Below are 12,554 nucleotides of genomic sequence, written 5' to 3'. Positions count from 1 at the left end.
AGGATTTGAAGCAAGAAACCCCTCCACCTGACACCTCAGTACTTCCCCACCACCAATAAACACATCTTACCTCTGGAAAACAGGAAAATACAGACGGTTTCCAGCAACAGGAAAGGGGGCATGTTGATATAACTACAGAGACGGGAAAAGAAGGAAAGAATCAGCAATTAGTTCTGTGAACGCCCCAAGTCACACCACCAAACAAGGTGCCAACTCAGCCTTTTCCAGGTCACAGATATGACCCCAGAGGCCCTCAGCACAATAACTACAGTGGCCTGGAAAAGTCCCCAGTTCCCAAAAAGTCATGGAAGACTTTACTCCAATTACTTTCGTTTTAGACACCAATCTAACATCTTCCCCAGGATACCGCTCTCATCCACCCCCAAATGCACCCCACCCGCCACACGCCCTGGGAAGGTGTGTTCTCCTGCTCTCCCCGGAGTTAAGAGGCCCGGGGTGTTGGCTCTGCCTGGGTCCTGACTAGCCATGTGACCCTGGGCAAAGTCACTCCTTTCTCAGGGTCTCCATTTCTTGATGTGGAGTTAGAATTCAACAGGCTGAAGATCTGATTTTCAACGTCCTCATCTTCTGAAACCTTCTAATGTGGTTAATAAACCTTTCCCTAGATAAGACAACATCTGAAGAAAGCCTGCACTATCTAAATTATCCACTAGTCATCACTAATCATCTAAACTATTTATGAATCATAATCTGGCTGAAGGAGGAGGAAATTTTTTATTTTTATTTTTTCATTTTGAGATAGAGTCTCACTCAGTAGCCCTAGCTGGAGTGCAGCAGCCCGATCTCGGCTCACTGCAAACTCCGCCTCCGGGACTTAATGTGATTTTTGTGCCTCAGGTGCCCGAGTAGCTGGGACTACAGGTACACCCCACCACACCTGGCCAAGAAAAATTACTTTTTAAGAAGTTTTTTTTAAAAAAAACTTCACCACCCAGGCAGCAGCCACACCTGCCCCGTAGTGGCAGAGAGCCTACATGAACCCAGGGGCCCTAGTCCTCATCCTGGTGCCCTGTGACCTTGAGAGAGACTGTGGGTCCTCCCTTACAAAGTGAAGAGAAGGGCCCCGATGTGGCTAAGCTGCCTTAGAGTTTTAAAAGTCCCATTGGATCCCCGCCTCCATCGTGAACCTATGATGTGTGGACCTCAAGATACATCCAGCTCAGTTTCGTTTTGTTTTTTTGACATACTTATTTGCATAAAGTTTACACACATGCCATGACTCTGAAGTTTTTTAAAAAATAAGACCTTTGGGCTGGGCACGGCGGCCCATGCCTGTAATCTCAAAAAAATAAATACATAAATAAATAATAAAATAAAATAAAAATAAACCCTTCGTGGTGGCTCACGCCTGTAATCCCAGCACTTTGGGAGGCCGAGGCAGGTGGATCACCTGAGTTCAGGAGTTCGCGACCAGCCAACTCCTGGGTCAACACGGTGAAACGTCTCTACTGAAAATACAAAAAATAAGCCAGGCATGGTGGTGGGCACCTATAATCCCAGCTACTCAGGAGGCTGAGGCAGGAGAATCGCTTGAATCCGGGATGTGGACGTTGCAAGTCCCTAAATGGAGGTAGAGTATGTGTTCCTATTTTATACACTCTCATATGGGAGATAAGTGGTTAAGGAGGACTAGAAACCCAACCAGGCCTGCCGGGGTGCTGGACAGACACAGAGCATTCCTAAAATGCCACCAGAGGAAAAAAATACAAATCTGTACAAAAATCTTTTTTTTTTTTTTTTTTTTTTTTTGAGATGGAGTCTCGCTCTGTTGCCCAGGCTGGAGCGCAGTGGCACTATCTCGGCTCACTGCAAGATCCGCCTCCCGAGTTCACGCCATTCTCCTGCCTCAGCCTCCCAAGTAGCTGGGATTACAGGCGCCCACCACCATGCCTGGCTAATTTCTGTATTTTTAGTAGAGACGGGGTTTCACCGTGTTAGCCAGGATGGTCTCAATCTCCTGACCTCGTGATCCACCCGCTTCAGCCTCCCAAAGTGCTGGGATTACAGGCGTGAGCCATCATGCCCGGCCAAAAATCTTTATTTTCACACTTAAAAAGAATCACATCCTCATTCCAACAGCTTTATTAGGCTTGGCCAACCCAGTATGTTACACACTCACTCAGGTACTTGGAACGTTACTGCAGAGCTCCTTAACCAATCGAGTCAGGGCAAAGTGGTCACTTTCCTCACAGCCAGACTCTGGATTTGTCTCCTGGGAGGACACCATGCCTGGCACAGGCTGAGGGGGCAGCTGCAGTGGAACCTTGCCTCCAGATTATGAACCAGTGTAAGCAGCACAATTCTTGTGGCTAATTTCACCTCAGATTGTCATGTTTATTGATGTGGAGCTTTCTGAATAGGGAGGTTGAGGCACTGCCAGGTGCTCAGTAAAACAAATATTTCTTACAGCGCTGTAGATTGAGGGCAGCAGTCAATGGTAAAATAAATTCCAGTAGCATGTTCCTGACAGGTTATATAGCAGCCCTGGCTCAAGGATCTCTCCCCCTGCACGATTCCTAAGACTGTTTGCTAGTTGATTCTTTGTTTTGGGAATTTGATGGTTTTGATGAATTTGCTGTGATTCAGGGGTGTTCAAGTACTTCTCTGAGCATTGGCCTCTGGCTGGGATTGTGCTTCAACAGTCTTGAAATGAGGTCCCTGGGTCCCTCTGATACAGTCAGGGAATGTGAATTCAGCTTGTGATACTTTATTATTTTTTTTTTTTTTGAGATGGAGTTTCTTTCACTCTTGTTACCCAGGCTGGAGTGCAATGGCATGGTCTTGGCTCACTGCAACCTCTGCCTCCCAGGTTCAAGTGATTCTCCTGTCTCAGCCTTCTGAGTAGTTGGGATTACAGGCATACGCCACCATGTCCAGCTAATTTTTGTATTTTTAATAGAGACAGGGTTTCACTATGTTGATCAGGCTGGTCTCGAACTCCTGACCTCAGGTGATACGACCACCTCGGCCTCCCAAAGTGCTGGGATTACAGGCATGAGCCACTGCACCCGGCCCAACCCGTGATATTCTTTTGTAGGTCTCTTGGTATGTGTTTGCCTCAAAAGGAGGCTTCCCAACTAAAAATTCATAGCAAAGTACACCAAGGCTCCAGAGATCCACCCTCTCATCATGCATCTGACCTTCAATCATCTCGCGGGGGGCGGGGGAGGGAGTCCAGGGTGCCACAGGGAGTGGTCCTCCTGGGGGATGGAGCATGTACTGACCACACAATATTCTCAGGCTGTATGGTTATTTCCATGATGCCACCAGATTCTACCTAATTCTAGAATATGCACCACTTGGAACAGTCTATAGAGCTCCTTGGATTTCAAAGCAGTCCTAAAATAAACTATTATAAAACAAATATCCCCGCCAGCCGAGTCTTCGTGCAGGGTCTTCCTGCTTCAAATAACTAAGAGGCTCAAGTCTTCCTGATTTAAGTGAAAATCAGACACCTAACATGGCAAGAGCCAGGACGTCAGGACCTCTCCAGACATGATCAAAGGGAGAAAGGTGGCGGGAAGGATGTTGGCCTGCAGCACACACTTCCTGCTAGCTTCCAGCCCTGCGCATGCCAGCAAGAAAGACTCATGATGTCCCTTTCCCCTAAGAACATGTTTTTTGTTTTTTTTTTTCTCTTACTCCACACCACAGAGGCAGAGCAAGCCCCCACCTGCCACCTGTGAGTCACGCCGGGGCGAGGCATTGAGGATGCGGTGAAGAGCTTCTCAATGCTGTCTCTAGTCCTTAGGTTCAGGATGATCTTCTTGAGTTACAGCTTCTGACCCTGGGCACTGGCAGGAGACTAAGGCTCAGGCCTGTTAATTATTTATAAAACAAGGACCCTAGCAGCCACTTCCCCAGGCTGCTGTGAGGATAAAGTGGAAGGAAGTACAGAAGGTTCCTGCCACATAGGAAGGCACCCAGTAAACACAGGCCCCTTCCCTCCATGCTATGAGACCAACTTAAGCAGCTTGATCTCGATCCACTATGTGCCTCTGCTTGCCCAGCTGCATGTTTTTCCAAAGTCACCCAAGTTTCTGCTCATTAAAAGAGAATGTATGTTGGCAATCTGCAAATGCACACAGGAGGTCAAATGGCTTCTCCTAGTTGTTTGGATCAATCAGATGGTGTTGACTCTGCAACCTCTGCGGCATCTCCCTCTCCTGTCCCCCTCAGTACAACCCCTATCATCACACAACCCATGCTGAAACTGCCCAGTGATACGTTTGTCTTGACTGCCAGGTGGCAAATGCCTGAGACTACAGACTGCATCTAGTCTCTGCTGGAGCTCCAGAGACCTACATGTCTGGTCCTTGCTTGCTTGCTTGCTAGATAAACAAAACACCAGAATACCTCCTGCAGGAGGGCTAGAGGGACACTTCCAGGGCATCGTTGCACTCACTGTGTTCACTGCATTCTTTTTTATACCAAGATTAATGAAATGAATGCTATTGCAATGCTGGTGAAGTATTGTTTGCACTCTATTCCCACCCAGTCATCTCAAATACGCAGCTCATTCTCCTCTCATATCAAAATTTTCCTACGATACTAATTTGACCTCCAAAATACAGCCCTACAGCTGGAAAGCTTTTTTTTTTTTTTAAAAAAAAAGGTGAATTCCACCATGTAATGAGCATTTCTTGTGTGCCTGCCACCAGGCTCCGCCCTTCGTGTCTTCTCTCCTAATCCTCACAGCCAGCCAGGGAGGGTATATTATTCCCATTTCACAGGCGAGAAAGCTGAGACACGGAGAAGTGAAGTGTTCTGCCCCAGCTTACACAGCTAATCAGCGGATCAGATTCCATTCTGGCCTCCTAGCATCACCTTCACGGTTCTGGGGAAAGCTGCCACAGAATGTTCAACAAGGGAGAGGTGCTGGGGCTGCCGGTAAGAGGGGACACTCTGGCAGAAGTCCAGGCTCCAGAAAACAGGCTATGAACTAAGGGCAGTTCAGAAGCACAGAAGCACAGTTTTAAAAATCTGTCACCCTGAATCCTGCACGTTGGCAATTCCGTCCCGTCCCCCCACCCACTCCCCCTCCCGCTGGCTAATACCTGCCAGCAGCTCCCACACTCCATCCAGCACAAGATGAGATTTACCAGGGCCCTCTGGCTTCCTACAAAGAAGTTGGGAGTGATCTGCAAGCCAGGGGCTGGAACAGACCACCCATTCTCAGGTCCACCTCGCCAAGCTTTTCCATTACACCTCGCTCATCACCTTGTTCCCTTCTGTTCCATTACTCACGCTAATCCTACGCGTTATTTCTGGCTTCTGGAGTTCTCATCCATGGATGTAGATGCTCCCCACGCCCCCGATCTCCTCATCAGTGTGGCCTTCGGATCCTGGTTCCACGCAGCACTAGCTGCACTTGGGACAGCAGGCATGTGAAGTCTGCTGCAGGACGCCACAAAAATTTCCACTGTGCACTACCCAGGAATTACATTTCCCATGACACAGGAAGAAATAAAAGCCAAAACAAAGCTACTTTTTAAAAAAAGAAGAGCTGGATTGGGGATAGCGGAAGGCAGTTTTGCAGGATAACGTCTGCCTTCTCTACCGTCGGAAATGAAATGAGTGTAGGGAAAAAGAGGAAACCATTTCTACCTCCTTACAAAATGCAATTCCAGTCCCAAATGGATTAGCCCTCGGCAGCCTCCTCCGAATCAGCAGGATGGAAATTGGAGCCCTTTACAAGAACAGCATACACCTGAACTGGAAGGCTAAAATCAGAGGTAAAAATCTCCGGTGGGGAAGTCTTTGCTGTAACAGTCATCTTGTAACCTTTGGCAAAACATTTGGCTCGGGCCCAGAGTGTCAGCAGATGTGGAGGACACATTTCTACTTTAACATGGCAGAGAGCATTTTAAAAGCTGCTTGGGGAAAGTCATGCTCCCTCTAAAAGTATTCAAGTTTCAGAACCCAGTGGCCTGACAACCAAAAGTCAGCAGCAAGGAATGAACTACATGCCATTTCCCTGGAAATGCGAATTCCCTGGAGGGTTAGGGAGAAAAGCCGGGAAGACAGGCACAGATCACAAGCCCTCCCACTCTCTGCATCGGCAGAGACCTTTTTAGCCAGAAGACAATTCACGTTTGTTTTGACGGATGATATCTGAAAATGCTTTAAATTGTACACAATCCGAATTCACTGTGGGGGACACTGGGATTAGCCCTGAGGTATGGGAGAACACACACAGGACCCAAAGTCGAGAGACAGGATTCCAACCTAGCTCTGCTCCTAGCAGTTGGGGGACTCCAAGCAACAACCTCCCCCTGCCTTAGTTCCTCATCTGTCAAATGGGGAGAATCTCAGTTTCATAAATTCCCCCAGTGTTGGTTGTAAAGATTCAGTGAGACAGGGTAGAAAAGTCTCTGCTAAATAGTAAAACGCTTTCTAAATGAATGATGTTAAAAGTTTATCATTACCTTTAATATATTCATTTCATTTAACAACACTCATAACCTGTAGGGTAGATATTACCATTTCCATTTTTACAGATGAGGAAATGGTCTTGGAGAAGATGAGACCCAAGGCCACAGAGCGAGAAAACCCCAAGCTTAGAGTCCAGCCCAGGGCTTCTCAGCTATGACCACAGGCACGCGGTACACAGATGCACGTGGTACACAGAGATATGCGGTACACAGAGGTACCAGAACGCAGAGGCACACGGTACACAGATGCACTGGTACGCATAGGCACCGGTACGCAGAGGCACTGGTACGCAGAGGCACTGCGGTATGCAGAGGAACGTGGTACACAGAGGAAGGTGGCACACAGGGACACGTGGTACACAGAGGCATTGGCACGCAGATGCACCTGGTACTAGGAGGCATGCGGTATGCAGATGCACTGGAAAGAACAACCATCTGATGTCAGGACACCTGAGCACGAACCTCCTGGGTAAATTTCTTCACTTCAGTCTCTCAATTTCCTTCTCTGTAAAATGGAGGTAACACCACCCATCCTATTTCCCTGGAAAGGTTGTCGCCAGGATCCCATGTAACCATGATGCGAAGGCTCCCAGGGAAAGGGCAAAGTTTCCTAATTTGAGAGCAGGGAAATCCAGTTCAAGTGAAGAGACTCATGACCAGGAAAGGAAGGGGAGGACTGAGGGTAGTAATCACATTCAAGGAAAGTCAGCAGGTAATGTTGTGGGTGGAAGAGGAAAAGTAAGCAGTCCAGAGCTGTTTAGAAGATGAAATGGCACAGAAAGGAAGGGACTTCAAATGTATTCAGCTGTCCCAGTGTGCTGGCTTGGAGTTATACAGACACACTCTGCAGGGAATGCACATGCACAGTCACCAAGAGACTTCCAATAGCTTCCTCGATGATGGGAGGTGGGGATTTGTTTGATTTTAAAATAGCCTTATTGGATAAAATTTAAAATGAGCAATTCTGTTGCAGTCCTCCCAATTAAACTAGGTTTTCATTTACTGATATGTTAACTCAAAAGTTTGAGGCTAGAAGAGAGGTTGTTCTAAAACAACCTCGTAGTGTTGCTGACCCTCCCCTTGCTATAATTATATGAAATTTCATTTATCCAGTAAAAATTATTAAGCACCTGCCCTGTGCTCAGTACCCTTCCAGGTGCTGAGAATGCAAAGACAATGCTTTGTAAGATGCACACACACCAGGGGAGTTATTATCAAAAGGCATTCTCACCAGGAGCTTATCTCTGATGCCATCACTGCCAAATAACGATTCTGTTGTTCATGATGCTCATTAAAAAGCCGGGAGGGGAAATGTCAATGTATATTACTGAGCAAAAGACACCAATCTGAGAAGGTTACATACTACATGATTCCAATCATAGGACATTCTGGAAAAGGTAAAACTATTGAGACAGTAGAAAGATCAGTGATTACCATGGATTGTAGGGAGGGCAGGATGCACAGAGGATATTTTAGGGTAGTGAAACTACGCTGTTTGATACTATAATGGTGGATTTATGTCATTTTACAGTTGTCCAAATGTAAAATGTACAACAGGACAAAGCCCAGTGCAAACTGCGAACTTTGGGTCATAATGATGTGCCAATGTTGGTTCATCAGTTGGAACAAATGTACCACTGCAGTGGGGGATGCTGATAATAGGGGAGGCTGTGCATGGGTGGGGACAGGAGGTATATGGGAAATCAGTACCTTCTGCTCAATTGTGCTTTGAACCTAACACTCTAAAACTGGGTCTCGGTTTTCTCATCCGTAAAAACATGGGCTTCTGACTATGATTCATCCCAGGGGCTTGTGCCTATTGAAGAGAGGGGAAACAGTGGCTGTAATCTCTGGATGGTAGACCAAAAACCAGATTTAAAGAAAATACACTGATGGTTTTCAGCCAGACAGAGATGATGAGGCAAGCAATCCTCTTCTCCAACCTGGGATTTGCCTGGGGACCTAGTCTGAGAAATTCTTATACTACTAGGAGACGGCTGTGGGCTGGATTTCTACAAAAGAAGAGTAAGGCCTGAGGAGCTCTGTACCCCCATCAGTCACAAGAGAGGATGGCTTCAGTCTGCTGAAAGCCAGCAGCATTTACAAATTCATGCCTGTGGCTTTTGCCAACTCTAGTGGTACCTTTCTGACCTCTTCCCTTCTCTTTCCTGACTCTTCAATAAATCGACATTTCTTAATATAGTGTCACCTTGAGAGCAAAAGAGACCTTGAATTTTTGGGACTGAATCTATAAAACACTTAGAGGTTCTGGGATTTTACTTAAAGCAGCTTATAATTTGAAAAATGCACACATTCTAATTATTCCAATCTCCAAGACATCAAACGCATAGCATGGTGTCCCCATCGCAAGGCCCCTCTCAGCTGGAGCCCTTGATTCCACAATCAAAAGCAGCAAGGTGCCCTCCTCCCTTCTCTTCTGCCTGGTGCCCCCAGCAAGTTTTCAAGGTGCAGTTCTGAGACGCTCCCATTCACCGTACCAGCAGATGGCAAAGGGCCCAAGGTGGGAAGGATGTGTGGGAAAGGTCGGCTTAGCTACAGAAAGTTTTGTTAGCCTTATTGGAAGGGAAGGAGACACGCAGGAAGCAGGGCTGAGCCAGGTTGGGGAAGCCACCAGAACAACAAACCCCTGGACTTTCCATTGCCCAAGCGCGAGGACTCTCTCAGGGCAGCCGGCCCCTCTCAGGTTCTGCTTGCAGACACCTCGCTGGGGGCACTCGTTTTGCCTGGGAAAACTGCCCCAAGTCCCCTTAACACCTGTACATGTCCTGTAATGGGGTATGGGGTGGAGGCGAGCATGTCACCAAATACTTTATTCAAAGGGCGAGTCCCTTTCCGCGGCCGCCAGGGAAGGAGGCCCCGTGACTGTGCCAGGCGGGCAGCTTGGGTTTAATACATGCCCTTCTCCACCCCTGTACCCAGAGCCGCTACCCGCTTACCTGCTGACCGCACCCCTCCCAAAACCCCACCAGCTCGCCCGGGCCGGACTGCGAGTGGCTAGGAGGCCGGCGCGCGCCAGGTGCGCTCTTCCCCCGACGCCGCCGTCCCGGGAAGGCCGCACTCAGGTGCGCTCAGACAATGCGAACAAAGCCCGCACCCTCGGCGGGGCCGCGCAGCCCGGGTGCTCTGGGTAGGGGTGAACGGGCAGAGGGGGCCCCAGTCCAGGGAGCGCGAATCAGTCATCGGCAGCCCGCGCTGGTGGGTACCCGGGCGCCAGAGGCAACTTGAAGCTGGGACTCACCGGGAGGAGCGCGGCGACCAGCGCTAGGTGCCGGGGCAGCTCTGTTCACAGGCGCGGGCGCAGCTCGGGCCAGGGGGCGCTACGGCACCACAGGAGGGGCGCCTGGGGCGCGGCTGCCACGTGGGACACCTGTTTGTCTCTCCTGGGAGAGGGCGGCGCGACCCGACCCGGCGGAGGTCGGAGGCACTACCGCCAGGGAGGTGCATCGAGCCCCTAGCGTTTTTTAACGCTGAATCGGCCAAGGTCTGCAAATAAACAAGTACTTACTTCTTCGCGGGTCACCCAGCCTCTGAGCGGTGCAGCAGCGAACACTGTGCCATCAGCCGACTCCTCTGCGGGCTTTATAGCTCCTTGAAAAAATGTTGACTTTGGCATCTCTTCTATTTGTCGTGGCAATTGCCTTTGATTACCTGTCCTTCCTATTATTGTAGTTGGGTAATAAGCGGACCTTTTGGCCATCATCCTTAAGTCTGGAGGGCATTTGATTTTTTTAAAAAACAAAGCACAATGCCCAGCATGATGCTTTATATAAAGTAAGCTCTCAATGAACGTTGACTATGACTGCACAATCTATAATTTCCACACTTCATTTAAAAACTGTCAGTGCATGCCTGTTCATTGCATATAAAAACAAGAAAGTAAGCAAACTGATAAATCACTCATTTTCCACCACCCAGAGATAATCACTGTTAACATTATGGTGTATGTTCTTCTAATGTCATTCTATCTATGCAAAAATTTATGTATTTTTAGTTCATTCGATACAAAATGTACATTACTCAGATTTTCCACTTCCTTTTTTTGAATGTCTATGTTTTGAGCCACTACATGTTTTAACATACTTAACCTATCTGCTATTGTTGAATATTAAACTTTCCATTTTAATACAATTAGATGTATTTGTGCTTTTGTCCAATTACTTCCTTGGAATAAACTACAAAAAGGTTAATTTCTAGGATACAGGTTTTATACAATTTAAGACTTTTGATGCATATTATCAAATTGTCCTCAAGGAAGGTTGACCTACTTCCTCTTTTCCATGCTCCTTCCTGTTATTCTTGTAAATGTCAATTTGATAGGAAAATAATTTGTTTTACATCTTTCCTGTCTGTAGTTCTCAGTTAATTTCCAAGCCTCCCGACATTGATAGCTTCTAGTGAAAGTGGCCCATGGTGACTTTAACGTTGCAAACCTCACTGAAGGAGGCTGGGGGAGGGACTCATTTATTCCTGTAATTCATTTATCCCAGTAACATTTACTGAGCGTCCAAAAATGAAAACAGGGCCACACCAGAGCAGCAGACATAATGTACCACCAGCATGCCATCCCCACAGGGGACAGCAGTTGGTCTTGAGGTCTAACTGCTGGGGAGGGATAGTCTCTGCCTCTACATCAGCAATGCCCCAGAGAAATACTGCGCAAGCCACGTGTGTAATTTTCAATGTTCTAGTGGCCACATTTAAAAAGAAAAGAAAGTGAAAAGAAACAGACAAGCAGGATTTCAGTATTAACCTAAAGATCCAGAATATTATCTCAACATGTAATCAATAAAAATGTTTATACTGTCTTCAAAGTCCATTTGTTTGTTTTTGAGACACATTTTCACTGTTGCCCGGGCTGGAGTGCAATGGCATGATCTTGGCTCATTGAAACCTCCTCCTCCCAGGTTCAAGTGGTTCTCCTGCCTCAGCCCCCTTAGTAGCTGGGATTACAGGCGCCCGCCACCATGCCCGGCTAACTTTTGTATTTTTAGTAGAGACGGGGTTTTGTCATGTTGGCCAAGCTGGTCTCGAACTCCTGACCTCATGTAATCCACCCGCCTCAGCTTCCCAAAATGCTGGGATCACAGGCATGAGCCACCATGCCTGGCCAATCCTGTTGTATTCTATACTCACAAGCACATCTCAATTTGGAGTGGTTGCATTTTTAAGCGCTCAATAGTCACATGGGGTGAGTGGCCTGTGCTGCTCCAGAGGAGATGTCCAACAAAGACAAACCCCAGGTCCTCAAGAAAGTGGAAATTCTACCTATGACAACCCTTTTCCTGCACCCCTTATGCTGTTTAACAGTTACCAGCATACTTTGGCCTAATCAGGTTTACCTTGGAGAAGCCACATTTCAACCCTGGTTGTTCCTGAAGTATTTGGCATGTCTTTAATTTGGGGGTGGGGGTAGTATTTCACATTTTCATTCCGTGATTATGAAGAACTGAAAGTGTAACTACAGTGAAGATACCTGTTGCTTCAGACTTCACATCAATGTATAATCGGTCTGTCTGGGACGTGCACGCCGACAGGAGGGAAGACAGGTGGTACAGGCCCTGGTGAGTGATGAGTGGGTGACCAGCAGGTGTGGAGGCTTTTTATGCAGAAAGCTGGGTAACTACTTTTGTCATCCATGACATCCCTTCCTTTGTGAAGATTTACAAGGATTTAAAAAACAAAGTTATTATGAATTACCATCATCGTAAGGGGCATGTAAGCTTCTTGCTTCCCAGGAGCTTACCTTACTCATCTTTGCAGCCCAATGCTTGGTAACTTGCACACAGTAAATGCCCTCAGAAATAAGTAAAAATCCCATGTCCTCCACTGACTGAAAGGACCCCCTCTTGTCCAAGGGGACCCCAGAGAAATATTTTTGAGACTTAGTCTCGCTCTATTGCCCAGGCTGGAGTGCAGTGGCTGGATCTCGGCTCACTGCAACCTCTGCCTCCCAGGTTCAAGCAATTCTCATGAATCAGTCTCCCGAGTAGCTGGGATTACAGGCGCCCACCACCGGGCCCGGCTAATTTTTGTACTTTTAGTAAAGATGGGGTTTCACCATGTTGGCCAGGCTGGTCT

General features: G+C 47.5%; 1 protein-coding gene across 5 annotated transcripts in view; it reads right to left on the bottom strand.

Moving 5' to 3' along the window:
* Window positions 1-10,510, bottom strand: part of VWA2 (von Willebrand factor A domain containing 2) — a 54,620-nt gene extending 44,110 nt beyond the window's left edge. For 3 of the 5 annotated variants that reach the window (XR_012094051.1, XR_012094050.1, XM_007964152.3), the window contains exons 1-2: window positions 5,269-6,331; window positions 71-132 (exon numbers count right to left, since the gene is read on the bottom strand). Coding sequence is in view for 3 of the 5 variants with exons in the window: in XM_007964152.3 (XP_007962343.3) it covers window positions 71-122 (52 nt within the window). In the remaining 2 variants the exon portion in view is untranslated. Of the gene's footprint in view, window positions 1-70; window positions 133-5,268; window positions 6,332-9,714; window positions 9,947-9,981 lie in introns of those variants that run through there. The other 2 variants (XM_073019384.1, XM_007964150.3) reach the window with 2 other exon arrangements.
* Window positions 10,511-12,554: the final 2,044 nt, after the last annotated feature.

This window comes from Chlorocebus sabaeus, chromosome 9 (genome assembly GCF_047675955.1).
Source record: "Chlorocebus sabaeus isolate Y175 chromosome 9, mChlSab1.0.hap1, whole genome shotgun sequence".
Lineage (NCBI taxonomy): Eukaryota > Metazoa > Chordata > Mammalia > Primates > Cercopithecidae > Chlorocebus > Chlorocebus sabaeus.
Note: the sequence above shows the minus strand (reverse complement) of the source record. Positions and strands in the feature narration are given on the sequence as shown.